Below are 22,267 nucleotides of genomic sequence, written 5' to 3' on the forward strand. Positions count from 1 at the left end.
CAGGGTCCATGAGCAGGGGAGGCAGAATAGTTTAGAGACATTCTGTTGGCTCTCTGCCACCTGAGGAAGCCCTTTATATCAGGAGGATTCCCAAGGCACTGTTTCTGTTTTGATGATTATCCTTGTATCAAAGTTATGGGGTTATGGGGGAGGCCAGAGACAGGGCCATCGTAATTGTTCCCAAAGTTGATATCTTTAAGTAGCCAATGACAATGAATGCTTTTTCCTCACACATGTAACTTTGTAAATCTCCCCTAAAAGAATAATGCTAGAATTCATACTGACTATGAGTCAGCCTCTGCTGGATAATAGAAGTTAGAGTTGGGAACAAGTTATTAGGATATCCAGTTCATAGTCCTGTCAGTGAAGAAAAGTTTTGCAGTATGTTTGCTAGCCTTTTGTCCAGTCCAGTTTTAAATGGACAAAAGCAAAAAAGGAATTCCATAATTATCTTTTGGGAGACTCTTTGTCACAGGGTGACTATCCCCTGTAAGAGGGAGCTGGGTCCGCTGCCACTTGTGACTCATCAGCTGTGTCCCAGTTGAGTTAAGGCAATGTAAATGGGGAGAGAGTGACAGTGGGAGAGTCATCCAGGAAACGGACAGGTGAGACGTGCCTGTGAGACACAGAGGACAGTGAGAACTGCCTGAGAAAGAAAGGAGAGACTCAGGGAGAAAAAGGAGCACACGAATAGAGCTCATGCAGAGAACCATGGGGAAAAATAAAAGGTGATGCATGTTGTTGGTAAGGTCTGACTAGACCTGGGGAACCCCTGCTGATTAACAGGAGAGTTTGGGCAGAGGGGGGGGGGGGAAACAAGGTTGGTGAGATGAAACTGAGGCCCAAACAAGAGGGTTGATGCTGTGGGAGTGGGGGTAGGGAGTGGAGAGGGTCCCAAGCAACATGGTAAGAGGAAGCTGAGCTCAAAATAAGAGGGTTGATGCTACAAGGTGAATCCCAGGAACAAGGAGGGATAGAACTCACAGACAGGAAAGCCTGGATCAGTGGAACAGTGAGGGAAGACCCCTGCAGCAGGTCTGAGTGGAGGGTGCAGGAAGCTGAGCCCAGAACAAAGGGTTGGTCCTAAACTGATGTTCTCTGAGCAGGGGTCGGACCTAGTGATGCCTGTCTGAGTGGAACACTATAGGGAATTTCCTTGTAGGAGGCCTGACTTGGGGCAACCAGGGGAGAGTAGCAGGAAATAAGCAAATCTGAGAGTTTTCAGGTGAATGGCCTGGAAAGTGGAGCCCTGGAACAAGGGAAGGGAGAGTCTGAGAACAGACTGGAGATGGATTTTTGGAAGGATAAGCACAGAAAACTGCTGTAAATCTGTTGTACTTTGGGATTTTGGGGATAATGGCTTTGTCATGAGGGACTGTAAAACAGGTATAGAAATCTGTTAAGCCCGGAGATGGGCTCTTGAATTGGACACTGAGAGAGAATGTGTTCTTTTTATAGCCGGATCAAGGGGAAATTGAGGTAGGCACCTTTCTCATGCTTTGGCATGCCATAGGAGGGTCTCCAGAAGGAGCTGCGTTATCACACTTTTTCACTGTCATTCCAGGAAGTTTTGCCTGATATTCAGCCTAAATCTTCCTTTTAATTTAATCTAATCACTCCTAATTATATTCACACTGACCATCTCAAATACTTCCTTTCCGTCACTGGTCATTTCACCCTTCAAGTATTTATAGTGTTATCAGGCCCCAGTTCAAGGTGTTGCTTCATAATATGTTGTTATTTAAGTTCTGACAGGATGCTTATGTCTGTAAGACACACAGAAAACTTGGGTTCTCCCCCAAAGCAATTACAGTTTCAATAGACAGACAATAACAAAAGTGCCATATGAGATTCAGAAAGTGCTAGCTTAGCCTGATTTTGTTAAGAATAATATTTTAGTAAAGGATTGAGAGAGCTATTTGGTGAAGCATTTTACCACTGGGAGAGACATTGAGAAAGAGGTGAGTTTGAGGCAAGATTTGAATGAAAAGAGGGGTGAGCACAGGTACATGGGGAGAGTTACAGCATGGAAAAAAGAATGTCTAAAGGAGAGAGTAAAGGAAGGAGGAAGAAGGAATGATGCAGATGGTGTTTATTAATAGAGCAAAGGTGGTGAAAGGGAATGTGGTAACAAATGGAGTTGACATGTAAGCAGGGTCTTGAAAGAGAGGCTGAGAAGTTTTCATTTGATACAGAGATCTAAAGGAATCCACTAGAACAGCAGTCCCCGAACTTTTGAGGTCATGCCCCCTTACCGCTGTCCGTGCCCCCCCACCCTACCAGGGCCGGGGCCGTGGCTCTGAGGCAGGGGGGAGGGGGCGGACTGAGGTAAGAGGGCCGAGGCTGGTGACACAGCTGGGGGTGGGTCAAGGGCCAGAACCCGGGCTGTGGCCAGGGACCGAGGCTGGGGGCGAGAGCTGGACTGTGTTGGGGGCTGGCAGCCAGGCCCACGGGCCAGGTGCAGCTCCCTTCCAGGCCTTGCCCCCCAGCCTCGGCCCCAGGCAAGGAATGGAGCCGTGGCCTGTGGCCAAGGATCGGGGTTGGTGTGGGGCCAGGAGTGGAGCCATGCGGGGGCTGGGGATAGGGCCAGGCGCAGGAACATGGCTGGGAGTGTTAGGGGGCTTATTCCTTCACCCACTTACTTCCTTGGTCCTTCTCGCATGAACAGAGAGCAACAAGTCCAAAGGTGTAAACAATTATATGTTTATTGGGATGAACTTCCAGCAAGCATGATTCCAGTTTCCTTCTTTAGTGTCCCCCTTCCCAGCTCTGACACCACAGAGCCTTAACTGTGTCCCTGTTCCCATTCCCCCACCTTAGCAAAACATGATACCAATTTCCCCGCCCCCATTCCCTGTTCCCATTTCCCCCCCTTAGCAAAACATGATTCCAATTTCCCCACCCCTATTCCCTGTTCCCATTTCTCCCACTTACTTCCTAATTGACTGCAGACTATATAGTAAAACTTGAGTTCTGCTTAGCTACACCTTAACCAATCATTTTACTGAAATTTAACTAACCAATCCTAACGTACTGCAACATGATTATTTAACCAATTATATCCCACCATCTTAATTAGTTTACACCCAGCAAAATTAATTATACAGCAGACAGAAACAATTACAGAAGCAGACAGAGATTATACAGACAAACAATAGGGAAATGGGGACTACAATGATAGAACAACACAGAAATGAGGATTTCACAACTACATCTATAAAGACATAAGGGTTTCCCAGCTTTGTCTATTGATAAGTGAGTTCTTGCCAGACAGGATGCTATCAAACTAAGTTTCCTTTTACATTTTCTAGGCACTTTCCTGTCTCTGGAGGTGATAGGCATTATCAGGATTGTATTTCTTACAGCCCAATAGCACCTTATTTCAATGTGACTACTGAGGATGTGACCGATCGCTTCCCAGCTTATGGCTGCCTCTGCCGCTTAGCCAGAGGCCTTAGCCTAAGAACAGGGCCTCAGACTGTCACAGTAAGAGAAGGCTCTTACACCAGCAGACAGTGATTTTGATTCTTTTATACCTCTATAACTAGCTAAGTGATAAGAATACACCTAAATTCTTAGAGTATAGGCCTTTATAGACAGGCCTGAATATCTATATGCTAACAGGGAGAAGGACTGGAGCAGAGCTGGGGGCAGGGAGGGGTTGGGCGGTGCTCCCTCCCTCCCTGCCCCTTGGCGGGGCTGGCCCAGGCCCCGTTGCACCCCCCACCCCCTGGATGTTCCTCCACACACCCCTATGGGGGCATGCCCCACAGTTTGGGGACCTCTGCATTAGAAGGATTCAGAAAGTAAGAATAAAATAGATCTAGGTTAGGTTATTGGCTAGTTCTAGTCCTTGCTATTTAGATCATAAATTTGTGTTCTACATAATTTAAGAATAACCCCTCTGGAGATTTTATATATATGTAACTCACACATATTTGGGTTATATTTATAATAATATAATATACTAGTAGCTGAAAGCCCATGCTGTTGCACAGGTATAATTTGTAAAGGTAGGTAGGGGTGTGTGTAAGCCTAAATGTGGGCTCTTGTTTCCATGCTTTGTGTTGTATTGAGCTGTGTTGCTGTTCATACGTGTTCCCCAAAGTTTGTGCACAGAGCTCACCCCTGGCTGGAGGCACAACCACCTCTTTGTTACCCCACGTAGTTGTTATTTCCACCTTCTCTGCTCAACTGTTGAATTCCAACTGCCATAGAACCTTTGGACTCCAGCATCCCATCTGGTTCTCACTGGCCCAGTGATGACTGAACTGGCGATATTCTGAACAAAAAGAACCGTCAGCCTTGACTGTTTTCATTGCTTCATGCTGACTCAACAGATATTCTAGGCTTCATAGTGCTATATAGATGGGGTGACAATCAGCATCTTATTTCTATAGATAATATAACCCACAGATATATAATAATATATAATATATAATTTTAACCCACAGATATGCAGATAGTTGAAGTTCTCCATGAAAATGGTATATCCTGTGATGCTGATTACCCCAAGAATCGAGCTAGGAATTTTTCATTCTTGAACTGTACTAGTTGTGCACAGACATTTCTTCTTTTCAGTCCTTGAAACTAAATGAAAATATTTTCATCTCTATACTTTTCATTGTTAAAAAGGTAACTCTCTGGAGCTGTAAATATTTCTGACATATAACACTACCCCTCCATCTTCTCTTCTGCTTCTGTCCTATACAGACTATTTTCATCTGTATTGACATTCCAGGTATGTGAATTATCCCACAAGAGTGACTAAATGCCAGTCACCATCCATTCAGTAGCACTTCTAGTTTCTTCTTGGGGGTTTCTCATGCTTTTTTTCTTTTTGTGCAGGCCTTAAGAATGTGAATTATCTTCTTTGTTTCAGCACAACTCCCTCTACTGCTTTACTTTGTATATTGAAAGTACCCACTCGATTATTTGAGTTAATGAAAAACTATTTTTCTCCACTTTTCTTAGTCACTTTAAAGCCTACCTAACAGGCCCCGCTATTTTTGAATCTAGGTATTAGAACCTCTTCTGATAAAGTGATTTCTGTCAGATTCAAACAGGATGTCATCATAAAATGTTTAAATGTTCTGTCAATCCCAAACCCTCCTCTCTGCACCATTAGTATTTCCAGTATCAATCTTTTCCTTTCTTTGTTTGTGCTTAGCACAAGAAGTATCTCTGAAATTACGTGTATCAATCCCATCTTCATTTCTCTCCCCAGGTCCCCTGAAGAGACTGATGATCATGTCATATCCTTCTTCACTTACTAAAACCCTTGCTGGCTTTTGAAATAATTGTTCCTGCTTTAATCACTCCCCATCTTAACAACTGCTATAGTTTTTCCAAATCTCTACTCCCTATATTTCAGACTGCAGTGGTAATGCTATTCAGTAGCTCAGAGCAGGACAATATCATCCCTGTCTTCCATCACCATCCCTGGCTTTCTCCTAATCCATCTCCAAATCCAATTCATAACTTTTCTCCTGGCTTTCAAGACTTTCTAATAAAACATAGAGAAAATAATAAATTGTTACAATCAGGCAGACACCACTGTGGGTCATGAAAATTAAGTTACAAAGTTTACAGGAAAATGATGATAACATTCCATATAAAAATGCATGTCTGCACCTTTCTTCTGTCCCCCCACACCATATTTCATAAAGGAAGAACAGCATCTTATAGTCTCTGAGAAGTCAGGTATCTTTTCTTGGCATAGGCAGACATCTACATGGAAGATTTTGTTCTTTTCCCCCAATGCCCAGTATTGTTGATGCCTGGTGTTCTGTTTCCAATATTGAGGTATATCTGAACTCATTACTTTCAGCATCCATCATCATAGACTCTTCCTGAACAAAAACCCTGCAAATCTTCTTGTTGGTGTCCTTACAGGTAATATCACAAGGAAAGTTGTATACATGCATTGATAACTAATTTATTCAGGTAGAAGCAACATTTGTGGGTGTGCCAAAGGCATGGCTAGAATCCTGGATCCATGCTGCAGAGCTGGGAGGATGTGGTTTGTACCGTGGTGGCACTCACCTCCTTTCAGCCCCCACATCATGGGATCTCCTGCTTCCATTTGGTGTCTTCGGGTACTGTTGGCCTGGCTTTCCCTTACTTCCTTCTGTGCTCTTGTCTGTTTGAGGACCTACCTCACAGCGTCTCTGTGTCTCACTTCCCTTCCCGTTTAATCTAATAATTGTCATTGGAGATGTAGGAGGAATGTGACAGGGTTGTCTTCCCTATTAAGGGTGGTGGCATCTAGGGGTCAGTTCACACATCCCGGTCATGTTGCATGGCTCTTTCAGATTTTGGGAAGATTTCATGTATGCAAATACCTAAGAAATAAGAGATATTGGTAGAAGGGAAGTGGTCCTGGAATAAGTAATGTATGTGAGAACATCAGTTAGTGTTTTCTTAAGGGTTCAGGACCAGGAATCCTGGAGAATGGGTGGGGCAGGGCTCCCTGCTCACCCAGCGAACTGGAAATGAGCTAGGAGAAGGGCACATGTGACTCCTGCCTCATAACAAGGTAGACAGCAGCAGGAGAAGGCTGCCTGGTGAACTTCTGAGCCTGAGGAGTAATATGGGGTGTGGAAAGGGCCAGGTGAAGGAAAAGTTGGCTAACATTCTGCAGCTGGCCTAAGTTACAGCCCAGCTCCAGAGCGGGGAATTGGGGCACCTAGCTGAAGAGAGAGTGACTGTTTAAAGTGCAACACCATCTTCAGGATGGGGATTGAGAGGACCTCCTGAACAGGGGCAAGAGAGCAGACTGGGACTTTTATATGGACCTAGAGTGGCTTTGAACTGGGGTGACTAACAAAGTGAGTTAAACTTTGTAGAAAGACTTAATAACTCAGACCCCAAGAAGGGGGTACATGTTTCAAACCAATCTAGTCTGAGTACTTGATTAAAAAAACCTGAGGGGATGCTGGGCATAATGCACCTGCAGAGCCATGAGGGGCCACAACAGGGTATGCCAGAAGGCAGCACCTATCTTCCCCAAAAGGCAGGCAGCAGCAGCAGAAGTGTTTCTCCTATCATTGCTAGGCCAAGGACCAAAAGGAGACAATACCTCATAAGGTGCTACACACTTGAATATTCTAGCTATTACACCAAGCCTTAGCAGATCCTGTCTGCTTCTCTACCTAAGATTAGCAGCACTGGGAGCAGAAGCAAAAGCATTTCCCCACTTCCGTTTTCCTTTGGGGCCTCAGCCTTGGGAGAGAGGAGTGGAAGGAAGATCACCACCTCACTGCATAAAGCAGTCTTATTGATAAGACAGGAAGGGAGAGGAGAAGAAGAGAATTCCTCTTGGAAGTCTAGGTTTAGTAGAATCCAAACCTTCTGCTGGGCCACAATAGCTAGCTTGTTTCCAGTGCTTTTCAAGGGGTCCTGTTGAGTCAGTTTCATGTAACTCACGTAAACCAAATTGTCTAGGATTTGGTCAGACCTAGTTGAGAAACATTGCATAAAATATCATATGTGGTTTGTTTCTTCATCAGGTAGGCCGTGCAATTAGAGACTGTATGTGGAGTTTCAGAGTAACAGCCGTGTTAGTCTGTATTCACAAAAAGAAAAGGAGTACTTGTGGCACCTTAGAGACTAACCAATTTATTTGAGCATAAGCTTTCGTGAGCTACAGCTCACTTCATTGGATGCATACTGTGGAAAGTGTAGAAGATCTTATTATATACACACAAAAAGCATGAAAAAATACCTCCTCCCACCCCACTCTCCTGCTGGTAATAGCTTATCTAAAGTGATCACTCTCCTTACAATGTGTATGATAATCAAGGTGGGCCATTTCCAGCACAAATCCAGGGTTTAACAAGAACGTCTGGGGGGGGTAATAAGGGGAAATAGGCTACCTTGCATAATGACTAAGCCACTCCCAGTCTCTATTCAAGCCTAAGTTAATTGTATCCAATTTGCATATGAATTCCAAGTCAGCAGTTTCTTGCTGGAGTCTGGATTTGAATTTTTTTGTTGTAAAATAGCGACTTTCATGTCTGTAATCACGTGACCAGAGAGATTGAAGTGTTCTCTGACTGGTTTATGAATATTATAATTCTTGACATCTGATTTGTGTCCATTTACTCTTTTATGTAGGGACTGTCCAGTTTGACCAATGTACATGGCAGAGGGGCATTGCTGGCACATGATGGCATATATCACATTGGTGAATGTGCAGGTGAACAAGCCTCTGATAGTGTGGCTGATGTTATTAGGCCCTGTGATGGTGTCCCCTGAATAGATATGTGGGCACAGTTGGCAACGGGCTTTGTTGCAAGGATAGGTTCCTGGGTTAGTGGTTCTTTTGTGTGGTATGTGGTTGCTGGTGAGTATTTGCTTCAGGTTGGGGGGCTGTCTGTAGGCAAGGACTGGCCCCTCTCCCAAGATTTGTGATTCCTGGCAAGCGTCTATAGGTGGTGTGGCTCATCCACAGAACAGTTCTTCACTGGGGAGCTTAGTCCTGTTAAAGATTATCTGTGGTGTGGTCATCAATGGATAGATAGTGTGGCAAAGGACTGATTGCCTCATGTCATTTGTCAAAACACATAAGCAATTTTCATTTTGTTGCCAGGTGAAGCAATGCAGCCTTATACAAATAAGTAATGCAATGCAATTGTAACATGTGAAGGAAAATATCAAGCTTTGTTGTGCTGATTGGAAATGGTGCAAACAGTGAACTTTTGTCATGTTTCTAAAACAGCAGCTATGGTGTTTTCTCATTATTCAAACTGCTTTCAAATAGGTCTGCATGTATCCATATATACATATGCAGTGTATAAAATACTCGAATGTTAAGAGTACTGTAAGGTCAATTGTTTGTGACACCAGAAAACACTAAAAGAATAACAAAATATTTATACAGTACACTATATCGATATTTTAGCACAACAAAAGGTAACAAAACATCATTTTGGACAATGTTTTTGTTTACTACAGTATTGTATGAAATATTTCAAAAGTATTTTTTTATAAGACAAGGAAGCTGTGACCCTGCAACTCCTCAAATGAAAGGGAGGAGATAAGAATTGTGCAAATCTGATGCAACATCTGATTTTTCTGTAAAAGAGTTTATATCATAAGTCAAATGTCTGTGCTAGTTATGCCCAGTCATGACACATTTAAAAGATAAAGATAAAAGATTTTTAAAAAATCTCCAGTGCCATTATCAAACCTTATAAATCTGCACATGACATGAAATTTGCTCTCAACTAAGCAATCTTTTTTTCAGGAAGGTTAAACACAGTGAATAGCTTTTTAACATGAATCTAGTTTTCTACATTTGAGGTAGTTTTTCATCGTTACAAGACATTATCTTTGAAAACTCATGGCGATTGGGGGAGGTCCCAGATGACTGGAAAAAGGCAAATATAGTGCCCATCTTTAAAAAAGGGAAGAAGGAAAATCTGGAGAACTACAGATTGGTTAGCCTCACCTCAGTCCCTGGAAAAATCATGGAGCAGGTCCTCAAGGAATCCGTTTTGAAGCACTTGGAAGAGAGGAAAGTGATCAGGAACAGTCAGCATGGATTCACCAAGGGCAAATCATGCCTGACCAACCTGATTGCCTTCTATGATGAGATAACTGGCTCTGTGGACATGGGGAAAACAGTGGAGGTGATATACCTTGATTTCAGCAAAGTTTTGACACAGTCTCCCACAGTATTCTTGCCAGCAAGTTAAAAAAAGTATGGATTGGATGAATGGACTATAAAGTCAATAGAAAGCTGGCTAGATTGTATGGCTGAACGGGTAGTGATCAACAGCTCGATGTCTAGTTGGCAGCCGGTATCAAACAGAGTGCTCCAGGGATCTGTCCTGGGGCTGGTTTTGTTCAACATCTTCATTAATTATCTGGATGATGGGATGGTTTGCACCCTCAGCAAGTTCGCAGATGACATTGATCTTGGGGGAGAGGTAAATATGATGGAGGGTAGGGTCCAGAGTGACCTAGACAAATTGGAGTATTGGGCCAAAAGAAATCTGATGAGGTTCAACAAGGACAAGTGCAGAGTCCTGAACTTAGGAAGGAAGAATCCCATGCACTGCTACAGGCTGGGGACCGACGGGCTAAGCGGCAGTTCTGCAGAAAAGGACCTGGGGATTACATTGGACGAGAAGCTGGATATGAGTCAACAGTGTGCCCTTTGTTGCCAAGAAGGCTAATAGCATATTGGGCTGCATTAGTAGGAGCATTGCCAGCAGATCGAGGGAAGTGATTATTCCCCTCTATTTGGCACTGGTGAGGCCACATCTGGAGTATTGTGTTCAGTTTTGGGTCCCCCACTACAGAAAGGATGTGGACAAATTGGAGAGAGTCCAGCGGAGGGCAACAAAAATGATTAGGGGGCTGGGGCACATGACTTATGAGGAGAGACTGAGGGAACTGGGCTTACTCAGTCTTCAGAAAAGAAGAGTGATGGGGGATTTGATAGCAGCCTTCAAATACCTGAAGGGTGGTTCCAAAGAGGATGGAACTAGGCTGTTCTCAGTGGTGGCAGATTACAGAACAAGGAGCAATAGTCTCAAGCTACTCTGGGGGAAGTCTAGGTTGGATATTAGGAAACACTATTTCACTAGGAGGGTGGTGAAGCACTAGAATGGGTTACCTAGGGAGGTGGTGGAATCTCCATCCTTAGAGGTTTTTAAGGCCCGTCTTGACAAAGCCCTGGCTTGGATGATTTAGCTGGGGTTGGTCCTGCATTGAGCAGGGGGTTGGACTAGATGACCTCCTGAGGTCTCTTCCATCCCTAATCTTCTATGATTTTCATGAAACTGTTCAAAACAGCACATTTGAACTTCCAAGACACTTGAAATCAGGTTTGATTTCAGTTCAGTATATGGTCCCAGTCCAGTAAAGCACTTAAGCACATGCTCAGCTTTATGCATGTGTCTAGTCCTGTTGAAATCAACATGTTCTTTAGGACTTTGCTGGATCAAGGCCTGGGTTTAGACACACTGTGTCAATATCCTTGAATATTCAGAAACTGCACTGTGCTGGTGCATTTAGGTTTGATCCATGTTTGCTGTGGTTATTCACATGGTAGAGCTCTAACTGTTGTTCATGTTTTTCTCCCTGTATCCAGAATTCCCTTTTTCACTGCCTAACTTCAGTCTAGAAAAGAAAAACACTCAATATGAGAAAAGAAAAACATCCAAGATGACCAATACACTACTTTCTTTGTTGACTAAATGAATAGTTTTGCAAACTCATTAGAATTATCACCTGAAATTTGCCAAGTTTCAACTGCCTGCAAAAATCCCATTGGTTCTTTCTTCACTACATCTCAAAAATCCTAATTCTTCCCCTTTGTTTTAACATTTTAAATCCTTGTTTATGCCTGGGTCATTTTCCACCATGAGTACTGTAACTTCCTCTCTCCAGTTGCTTCACCCTGCCCCTCTCCAATAGGGCTAACGGGAAAAAAAGAATTCTGTTTTGAGAAAATTTTTGAGGCTTTAAAATTTGTTTTCATTTTTCATCAGAACAAGACTTTTTGGAATATCTCAAAGAGAGAGAAGCCCCATAATAGGCTATAGCTCAGTAGTGAGGGCACTTGCCTGGGATGTAAAAGACCCAAAGGCATATCTTTGCAACTTCAGTCTAGAAAAGAAAAACATTTGAGTTTTTCTTTTCTAGAAATTTTTTGATTTTTGAGTTGAGGTTACAGGGACAAACCATCCCGATGTGTCGAAAGAATAGTAAATATGGCAGGCGACCAGCTTGGCTTAACGGTGAAATCCTAGTGGATCTTAAACATAAAAAAGCTTACAAGAAGTGGAAGGTTGGACATATGACCAGGGAAGAGTATAAAAATATTGCTCGGGCATGTAGGAATGAAATCAGGAGGGCCAAATCGCACCTGGAGCTGCAGCTAGCGAGAGATGTTAAGAGTAACAAGAAGGGTTTCTTCAGGTATGTTAGCAATAAGAAGAAAGCCAAGGAAAGTGTGGGCCCCTTAATGAATGAGGGAGGCAACCTAGTGACAGAGGATGTGGAAAAAGCTAATGTACTCAATGCTTTTTTTGCCTCTGACTTCACGAACAAGGTCAGCTCCCAGACTGCTGCGCTGGGCATCACAACATGGGGAATAGACGGCCAGCCCTCTGTGGAGAAAGAGGTGGTTAGGGACTATTTAGAAAAGCGGGACGTGCACAAGTCCATGGGGCCGGACGAGTTGCATCCGAGAGTGCTAAAGGAATTGGCGGCTGTGATTGCAGAGCCATTGGCCATTATCTTTGAAAACTCATGGTGAACGGGGGAAGTCCCAGATGACTGGAAAAAGGCTAATGTAGTGCCAATCTTTAAAAAAGGAAAGAAGGAGAATCCTGGGAACTACAGGCCAGTCAGCCTCACCTCAGTCCCTGGAAAAATCATGGAGCAGGTCCTCAAAGAATGAATCCTGAAGCACTTACATGAGAGGAAAGTGATCAGGAACAGTCAGCATGGATTCACCAAGGGAAGGTCATGCCTGACTAATCTAATCGCCTTCTATGATGAGATTACTGGTTCTGCGGATGAAGGGAAAGCAGTGGATGTATTGTTTCTTGACTTTAGCAAAGCTTTTGACACGGTCTCCCACAGTATTCTTGTCAGCAAGTTAAAGAAGTATGGGCTGGATGAATGCACTATAAGGTGGGTAGAAAGTTGGCTAGATTGTCGGGCTCAACGAGTAGTGTTCAATGGCTCCATGTCTAGTTGGCAGCCGGTGTCAAGTGGATTGCCCCAGGGGTCGGTCCTGCGGCCGGGTTTGTTCAATATCTTCATAAATGATCTGGAGGATGGTGTGGATTGCACTCTCAGCAAATTTGCGGATGATACTAAACTGGGAGGAGTGGTAGATACGCTGGAGGGCAGGGATAGGATACAGAGGGACCTAGACAAACTGGAGGATTGGGCCAAAAGAAATCTGATGAGGTTCAATAAGGATAAGTGCAGGGTCCTGCACTTAGGACGGAAGAACCCAATGCACAGCTACAGACTAGGGACCGAATGGCTAGGCAACAGTTCTGCGGAAAAGGACCTAGGGGTGACAGAGGACGAGAAGCTGGATATGAGTCAGCAGTGTGCCCTTGTTGCCAAGAAGGCCAATGGCATTTTGGGATGTATAAGTAGGGGCATAGCGAGCAGATCGAGGGATGTGATCGTCCCCCTCTATTCGACATTGGTGAGGTCTTATCTGGAGTACTGTGTCCAGTTTTGGGCCCCACACTACAAGAAGGATGTGGATAAATTGGAGAGAGTCCAGCGAAGGGCAACAAAAATGATTAGGGGTCTGGAACACATGAGTTATGAGGAGAGGCTGAGGGAACTGGGATTGTTTAGTCTGCAGAAGAGAAGAATGAGAGGGGATTTGATAGCTGCTTTCAACTACCTGAGAGGTGGTTCCAGAGAGGATGGTTCTAGACTATTCTCAGTGGTAGAAGAGGACAGGACAAGGAGTAATGGTCTCAAGTTGCAGTGGGGGAGGTTTAGATTGGATATTAGGAAAAACTTTTTCACTAGGAGGGTGGTGAAACACTGGAATGCGTTACCTAGGGAGGTGGTAGAATCTCCTTCCTTAGAAGTTTTTAAGGTCAGGCTTGACAAAGCCCTGGCTGGGATGATTTAATTGGGGATTGGACCTGCTTTGAGCAGGGGGTTGGACTAGATGACCTCCTGAGGTCCCTTCCAACCCTGATATTCTATGATTCTATGATTCTTTGCTCTGCCTAATTCAGAGCAAGGACTTGAAACTGGGTCTGCCACATCCCAGACAAATCCAGAAATTCCATCCTGGACCTGAGAAACCTTTGCGATGAAAGTTCTATCAGAAATGACATGCTTCTGTGAAAATGTTTGGTTTTGAAGAATCAGCATTTTCTGACTGCAGATATTTTGTTGAAAAATTCCCAAGCAGCTTTACTCTCCTAGCTATCCAAAGTGCTATAGCTAAAGTCATGTTTCATACTCTCCAGATAGACCATGTCACTGCCCTTTTAAAAATGTCTGCCCTGGGTTCCATTGACCTTCTATCTCAATTTTAGCTTCCACTTCTCATCCTCAAGGCTCTTCACATCTCTACAAAATTCTACATCTCTGTTCTCATTTATCCCCAGTTTCCACCTCATTGCCTTCACTATGCCATTGTAGCATGGGGAACGGGTCACATGCTGGAGGATTCTCTGCTCCTTGAAGTCTTTAAACCACGATTTGAGGACTTCAATAGCTCAGACATAGGTGAGAGGTTTTTTGCAGGAGTGGGTGGGTAAAATTCTGTGGCCTGCATTGTGCAGGTCAGACTAGATGATCATAATGGTCCCTTCTGACCTTAGTATCTATGAATCTATGACTCTCACCTAACCACTCCTTTGGGATCCTTCTTTCTTGGTCCTGCCAGGAGTGCAGGGGACTGGACTAGATGACCTCTCAAGGTCCCTTCCAGTCCTACGATTCTATGATTCTTTCACTCTCATTTTTGTGCTGTCTTCCAGACTGCCCTCACATTTATGCCAAAACTCCTCCTCACCAGCAATGTGGAAGGCAATCAACCTCTCAATTTAAATTCTTCCTTATAACCCTATAACCCTTATAATTCATAAAGCTAGTGATAACCATTCAGTAAGCACCTAATACACTAAAAGCAAAACATATGTATGATCTAAAATGGAAATATCATTAGTGGAGGCTAGTGCATGTTGTGTCTCTCTGTAAAAGGCAAGATTCTGCTTCCAGTTACTTTGATGTAAATTTGGAGTCAGTCAGTTGTTTGCAGTGTGACTGAGTTCAGAATCTGCCCTGTACGTTGTATTCTGTTTTAGGCAGAGACTGTACCTCCTTTTTTTATTACAGCACCAAGTACACTGTCTATCCTTAGCAGATAATAGCAAGTTGCCCTTCCTATTTTTCTGGCTTGGCAAATATAATATTTATGTAAACATGTTGGATTCACAAATGTACAAGATCCAACTAATATTTTTGCCACATTTTGCCACATTTTGCCACAAGCCATAATCTGATGTGTTTTCACAGCTGTAATTCTTCTATGTCTCAAGACAAAGGCCTTTTTTTGGCACTGCTCCCATCCATCTTGCTGAAGGGTTTACACAGAATCTTACTGCTTTTAGTCAGTGTCGATTGGCAGAGGCATGATGCTATTAGAAGAGACAGTCTTTCTACTTGACAATAATACCATGGTTGAACCTATCAGGAATGTCACCACCAAAATCATTGCTGAAAGGGATCTCTTGTCAGATTTGTTGCCATTTGCTCATGGACTATGACTAACATTGACTCTTAGATAAGATAGATATTTATTTTATAAACAGATATGGACCAAAAATGTCCAGGTACTGATTGAGAGTGAGAGAGATACTGAAGAATGAATTAATTTGATTCTTTTGGTCTACAGTTGAGTTTTAGGAGGAAAGATTGCATGGTAATGCAATTTCTTTGTTTTTTTTTATTGGACTTATTGGTATTTCCTTTTGTTATCCCTGTTATTATTTTTATTTTATTTTAAAGAAACATATTTTGGAATAAAAGAAATAATGGTAATTCATGGAAAGCAATTGTTATGCTGATCACACCTCAAAGCTGAGGTGCAATAGTTAGCCATTAGTCAGGAACTGAGTTTTCACCTAAGGGGCTTGCTAATTGATCACTGGATGTCTGAAGATATATCAGTCCACCTTGTTAGAACTTTACAGGACAGCTAATAAAATCTGAATTAGTAATCATTACTGATTAAGTGGACCTGCTCCGTACTCTACTTATCTGTTAAAAATGGCATATGTGCATAAGACCATGTAACAATATTTCAGACAAACAGTAATTCTATTTGTGGCTAGCCAATTAGATTGACTTTGCAAGATGCTTGCTCAGTGAAATAATAATAATGGTGAGTTGCACAGAGGAAGCAAAACCATTTTCCTCATCTTCAAGTACTGTGATATTTTCCAAGCATAATTTTCTTAAAATTGCTATTCAACTAGTTGACATTTTAGTATAGGTTCTGCTGCTATAGTATTCGCCAAGTGGCAGTAGCCAGATGTCCATGTTTTGCTTGTGAAAACAGTGATGGAGTCTGAGTGTTCATTTAAAATACAATGCAGGTCTGCCTTTTGTATGCCCTTAAACAACCCGGAACATGCAGAGTAATACATCAGTATGCGTCAACATGTTATTCAGAGGTCAGATAACTAAATATATCGACATTAATTTGCACTTAACACAGTTTATTGTATATTTATAGCTGATTATATTTTCTTAGACATTTTTCTTATAATTAGAATTGTAATGGTTAAAATATGATTAGAAAAACATACATTTGTTATGAGTTCAATTGGTAAACCTTACAGTTCCTTTCTTCTGACTTCCAGTTCAGTCAGAAATAGTCCAACTATAAATACTGATGCAATTCACTACAGTCTTCAAAGAAGTGGCAAAATAAGTGCAGGTTACAGAATACAAACAAAAACATTTTTAGTTTAAAACAAGCCCACAGACAAACTGGAGAGTCTGGAGGTGGCTGTGAGCTACGTCCTCATTTTCACCTTAGAACAAACTGACAAAATGATCTGTGTTGCTAAAAGGTTATTTTTGGTAACCTGTATCAATTTCCTATTCACACAGCAACTGGTGGCAACTAAAAACAATCCCATTTGAACACCAGCTAAGAATCTGGTCACATTTGACTCACAGACAACATGAATAAATAAGGTTTAAGATCCCTTGTGCTGCTACTTCACTCGAGCTCACTCATCAAGCTTAGTTTCATCAAGCTGCCATTTGAAAGCTATTGAAAAGCCATTAACTGACAGGACTGTGAGAGCCGCAGTGCAGCAGCACACCTCAGTGCTGGAAGAATGTGGCTGCAAGTGCACGCCAATTAAATCTTACTATTCCTGGGGATGTGGGATTAGGAGCAGTGTCAATCAAGTGTGTTACAATAGCACGTGCAATAGTCATGGTTCAAGACACACCGAGGTTTATCTTAACTCCAGCAGCTGGGTGAGAATGACTTAGAAGCCTCTGCAAGATCTTGGAACAGAAGCTACATTAAATAACGTATTCTGAGGTAAACTGGATACCTGAGGAAAGGCTCTAAATAATGTATTCCGTAGGCATGACAGTTGTAGCAGAAGAGAATGCTGAAACCTGTAGGAAGACTACAATCTGAGATGAAAGAATGTCTCATTACCATTTTATCAAGTGCTGTAAGTAACAAAATGGTTATTTTGATTTTATAATTGTCTCTGTTTTGTTTTGTGAGGTGTCTGTATTTACTGCTTATGCAAAAAGTATCGGGGCAGATACTGCATGATGCCAGTTTGATAGTCATGGAAGGGAGTTAAGTTGCATGTGAATATATGCAGGCAGTATATAATATTTCTTCTTTCTCTTGTGTACTGAGAACTTCACTGTGTGACTCAGCTCTGATTCTAGAGCCCATATTATTAGCTTTCCAAACTTCTTTTATTTATATATTTAAACAGTCATTGTTTAAAACACCCAAAGACAGGAAACATCTCAGACATAGGTCTGTGTCATGGGTACCTTCAAGGACAGCCCTGTCTCTGGTACCCAACAGGATTAATAAAAATGAAAATAAAGCCATAATTAAAACACATCATCTACTATATATCAATCCTCTATGTCCCCCCCACTAGTATTGCAATCTGCAAAATGCAGCCATTCTGTGGGACAGACTCAAAAAATAAACTTGTACCCTTGAATCATGCATGCTGCAGGTCTAAAAGAGTCTGTTTAGGATCTAAGTGTATTGGTTCAGTGCAGAGCAATATCTTATCATCTCTTTTTGGTATCTTTAACAAGGGTGTGCTTTTTTCATAGTTGCAGGTTTGATAGTATTTTCTGAGCTAATTAATTTCTTAAAAAAAAAAATCCGATGTGTGAATGGAAATAATAGGTGTCACAGCAGACTAAGAAATTATCATTTTACATTTTATTCCAAACAACCATAATTGCTTTGCTGGCTCTGGATATTTTCCACTGAAGGACTTTGAAAACTTCAGACTTCTTCTAGTATTAATGTCACTGTCTTGTAATGACAAATGGGACAATTGCTGAAAGAGGTTTTCTTGCTGGATTATAGTCTTTGTTGACACAAGTGCACTGAAGGCCATTCCTGGAACTATTTTTAAAATAGTGTATTATTGTTAAGAAATGAAGAATGTTATTCTTCAGTGTTCTTGGCATGGAATTAAGGTACCTTGAAACTATCTTTTATAACTCAAGGAGAAATTAAATATTCAGGTCTCCTCTCATGTAGATTCAGTGGCATTTATGTATAAGGCCCCCTGTTACTAATGAGACTTACAAACTTAAATTCCCTGCCCATACACATGAGCACAGATCACTTACTCTTTCTGTATAACTCTAATAAAGATTTCTAATAATCAGTTTGTGGATTTTGACATGGGGGCTTAATCATGAGACTTTTGCAGCAAAACAAAACATTTATAAGATGTCAGAACTATATTGTTGATTTGCCTTTATTCACTGTGATATTTCTTTACTAATAGTATAGCTGTGGATTTAACCTGTAATGAAATTATAACCTATAATGAAATTTATGGACTATATAGCTATAGAAGAGTTCTGAAAGTAGACTTCTAGATTCTGTGATCAATAGAATTCAAAGAAAGCAATAGGGATTTATAGAGGTGAGTAGGCAAATGATGGATTCTTGGAAGCTTAGGTGTACTGACAAGGGAGACAGCAATGAAGGACTAGAAAATATGGGGTGGGTGGTGGGGAATGTATAACAGTACGGTTTATTTTCTATTATTTTGAATGCCTTGCTGCATTAATAAACTCTCTCTTAGTAAATCCGTATTTTACCACATAAAATGTTTTTAATTTTCCTCCTCAATGTTTGACTTTTGAAAGTGATGGGTGCTGCCTGGAGCAGTGATAATGCCTTTTATTACATTAGCTTCTCCACATAGCTTTAGAAATGCACCTTCACCTCTGTCTGCAACTGGGGAGGAGGAGACAAATATAATGACTCTTCACTCTGCAACCTAATATCCCAAATTGTATTGCTGGGTTTATTTTTTCTTTTGGTTTGGGTATTTTTGGCTAGGAGACAATTGGGATCAGAGCATAGGTATGGGTTTAGGGTAGAAGAGAGGAGAGGACAGGGTGGCAGTACTGACAATGCAATCATTCTCAGGTTCTGGGAAAGCATCCTAACCAATCAGTGGTTAGAGTCTGACTTTGTCCTCTGTGACTTATGTGTTTTATCCATCGTGCTGCTGGCTTCTGTGTGTGAGAGAGAACTAGACAGAACATGTTTGTACAGAGCTCATTCTGAGTTTCTGTAGGGATCTGGAAAAGGGGAAATGTTTTACAAAATGAAAATTATGGATACAGATAAGCCAACATATTAGCAACTGCTCGTGCTGTTTGTTTGGCTTTGGCATTTTTTTGTAATTTATATTTCTGAACTAAATGTCAAGAGCCACTGCAGACTGAGAGGTGAAAGGAAGAGAGTAGGAGGGCAAATGCTGTTCTGTTCTTACTGGACAGACACAGTAGCATTAGTGTATTTTACTGGCTATTCCTACATTAATTAAATGCACTGTTGTCATTGGGAGACTGTGAAAATGAGATGTAATCCATGATTTCATCCAAACACACACTACATGGCCATTCACTCCACCACTTTGTCTCTGCATTCTGCCCAGATTGTGCCCAGGGCTGCCAATGCTGATGCCTGCCACTGCAGTTACTGGTGCCTAATTGCTGTCTGCCATCATGCTGTTTTAAGCTAAACTATCGTGAGCCCCCACTTCCATAGGGTAGGGAGCACATAACCAGTACTTTAAATAAAATTAACACAAGTACCAACAAAAGCAAAATGAAAAACAAAAACCACAAAAAACTACACTCTAAGTCCCAAACCCATTATTCCTTTCTGCCTGCTTGAACAGCTCATGCTACCACTACTATTGGCCTTATGATTTTGTAACGAAATACCTTTGCTGCTTAGAGCTGTCGTTGTTCCTGTTGACAGTTGCTATATCGTTTTTTGTTTGGCTATTTGCTATTGTGAGTCACATTCCATCCCTGGCAGAGAGAACAGTGTTAGAGGGGAAATACTACATGTCATCTGCTTTCTGCTGGGTGCCATTCTTCTCTCATGCTGAATAGTATGACCTACAACTGTAAAATTAATATAATTTTGCAAATTATGCAGCACCTTGCTTCTACACTCTCTCAGATATCGTAGCTCTAACACAAATCTCATAATATACATTGAACTTTGTTTCCTAAATACCAATTAAGTCAGTGGAGCTAAGTTGATTTACACCAGCTAAGGGTCTGGCTCAAATCAATATATGCAAAAATTATGACCAGCAGATATGAATATCAGAACCTAGTCACACCCTTGCTGCAACATCTCTGTTTTAATAATTTATCTCACTTAAGTATGTGTGTGCAAGAGAGAGAGACTTTCATTCAGGCCAAATCACACAGCCTACAGGAACTATGTCAGGAACTAGGAAGAGTTCCTATTCATTTTTACTGGTGACAAGTCAGGATTTGAACCCAGCTTTCCAAAGGTGCAAAGGTAGTGCAGTAACTGCCTGTGACATCTAGTCCCCAATTCCCACCTACTATCTAAAAAGGTGGAAAGAAGCTTCAGCTGGAGAAAAGTAATCACAGTAATTGACATGTTACAAGAGATTTTGCCTTTAATATGTAAAAAAATTAATATTTCATAATTTGGTGTTTCCCTTCTCAGATAAAATAAGTATTAGCTTTGTCTCCACTGCTAGGAACCTTAGTTGTATATTTTTATGTGTTAAAAAGTTAAGTGTGACAAGTTATGTCTACACTACATCATTTACAGTGACGCAGTTGGAGTGTTTCTAGTGAAGCTGCTCTAAGCCAATGGGAGAGAGCTCTCCTGTTGGCTTAATAACTCCTGCCTCCATGGGAAGCAGTAGCTATGCCAACAGAAAAAGCCATGTGGGAAAGCTGTGGAAGGTGAGATGGTCTCTGAAATAGTCAGTCCCCAATCCAAAAAATTCTTTGTGGATTAAAATCAGTACTTCAAATTCGGTTCTATAGTGAATGGGGGGCCAGTGCAGTTTGTGAAGCACAGGTGTGAGATGTTCCTGTCAGCTGTTGTTGCTTAGGAAATGTGCTGCTACATGCTGCAACAACTTCAGCCTTTTTTGTGCTGGTTCCATTCAGTAGAGCGAGTTGTAATCTCTTAATTTGAGTAAGTACAAAGTGTGACTCTTGATAGATTGATTTGAAAAGGAAGAGTGTGGTTTCCTGGTTAGTCTAAAATGGAAGGAATTCCTAACCACCAATCTGTGTGTCCAGGAGCAGTGATGACCAAAGGCTTCACACTGTGCTGACATTGTGGTCTAATGCCCTTGATCACCGTGAAGTTAAATAATTGGCAAATTCTTCAGCGCTTTTTTTTCCTGTTCCTACTAATGTGATTTCTCTCTTTCTAGGGTTGAGCCAGAGCCAATATTTCATTCATTTATTCCATTATATCTGATGTGCCGCAAAAATGACATGTTCTACAGTTTACACACCACAGATGGGGAAACAGAGGACAAGGAAATAAAATGACTTGTCCAAAGTCATACAGTTGGTCAATGGCAGATCTGTGAATAGAAGTGAGGTCTCCTGGCTATTAGACTAGGGCTTTACCCACTAGACCTCTCTTCACTGTAGCTTACAATATCATTATCATGTCAGCTAACTCTAGTGCCACAGTTTATTTCCACAGTAAAAGAGCTAAGTCATGTATACAGTATGGCTGTAGGGAAAACTTACTTTTCCTTGGACATGCTTGTGACAGAGGGACCTTTGGGATAAGGTTACGAGTATTACTGAAATGAGATGGTTAGTAGGACTGAGAGAAACTGTCAGCTGCTGCTGAGATTAGGAGAGGTGGCAGGGGATTCCTCTCCAGGGGTGGTCCAATAAGAAAATTGAGACATATTCGCTGTGTGTAGGCTGCCACCGTGTGTGTGTGTGTGTATGTGTGTCTTTGTGTCTACACATACACTCTTGTAAAGGCACTGGAAAAGAAAGAGAAGACTCAGCTTCTATTTAAAAATAAGGCAAATTTCTAGACCTTATGGATGCAGGTTTGAAGATATGAACTGAGCACACTCTAAAGGATCAGAAACCAGATGATCAATAAAGTGAACCCCAAAGTTCTTGTTTAAAAACAATCATGATTTTGTGGGATCTGACTCACAATGTTTGA

The 22,267-nt window shown here is 41.8% G+C and overlaps 1 protein-coding gene across 5 annotated transcripts in view; it reads left to right on the forward strand.

The window, feature by feature from the left end:
• MYO16 (myosin XVI) overlaps positions 1–22,267 on the forward strand; it is a 637,262-nt gene that overhangs the window by 91,348 nt on the left and 523,647 nt on the right. The window contains exon 1 of one of the 5 annotated variants that reach the window (XM_084616856.1): positions 16,880–17,216. The exons of 2 other annotated variants lie outside the window; for them this stretch is intronic. In XM_084616856.1, the coding sequence (XP_084472982.1) occupies positions 17,189–17,216 (28 nt within the window). In that variant the 5' untranslated portion in view covers positions 16,880–17,188. Of the gene's footprint in view, positions 1–16,879; positions 17,217–22,267 lie in introns of those variants that run through there. 2 more of the 5 variants (XM_084616855.1, XM_084616852.1) reach the window with 2 other exon arrangements.

Source organism: Lepidochelys olivacea (assembly GCF_965140295.1).
Source record: "Lepidochelys olivacea isolate rLepOli2 genome assembly, chromosome: 1".
Classification (NCBI taxonomy): Eukaryota; Metazoa; Chordata; order Testudines; family Cheloniidae; genus Lepidochelys; species Lepidochelys olivacea.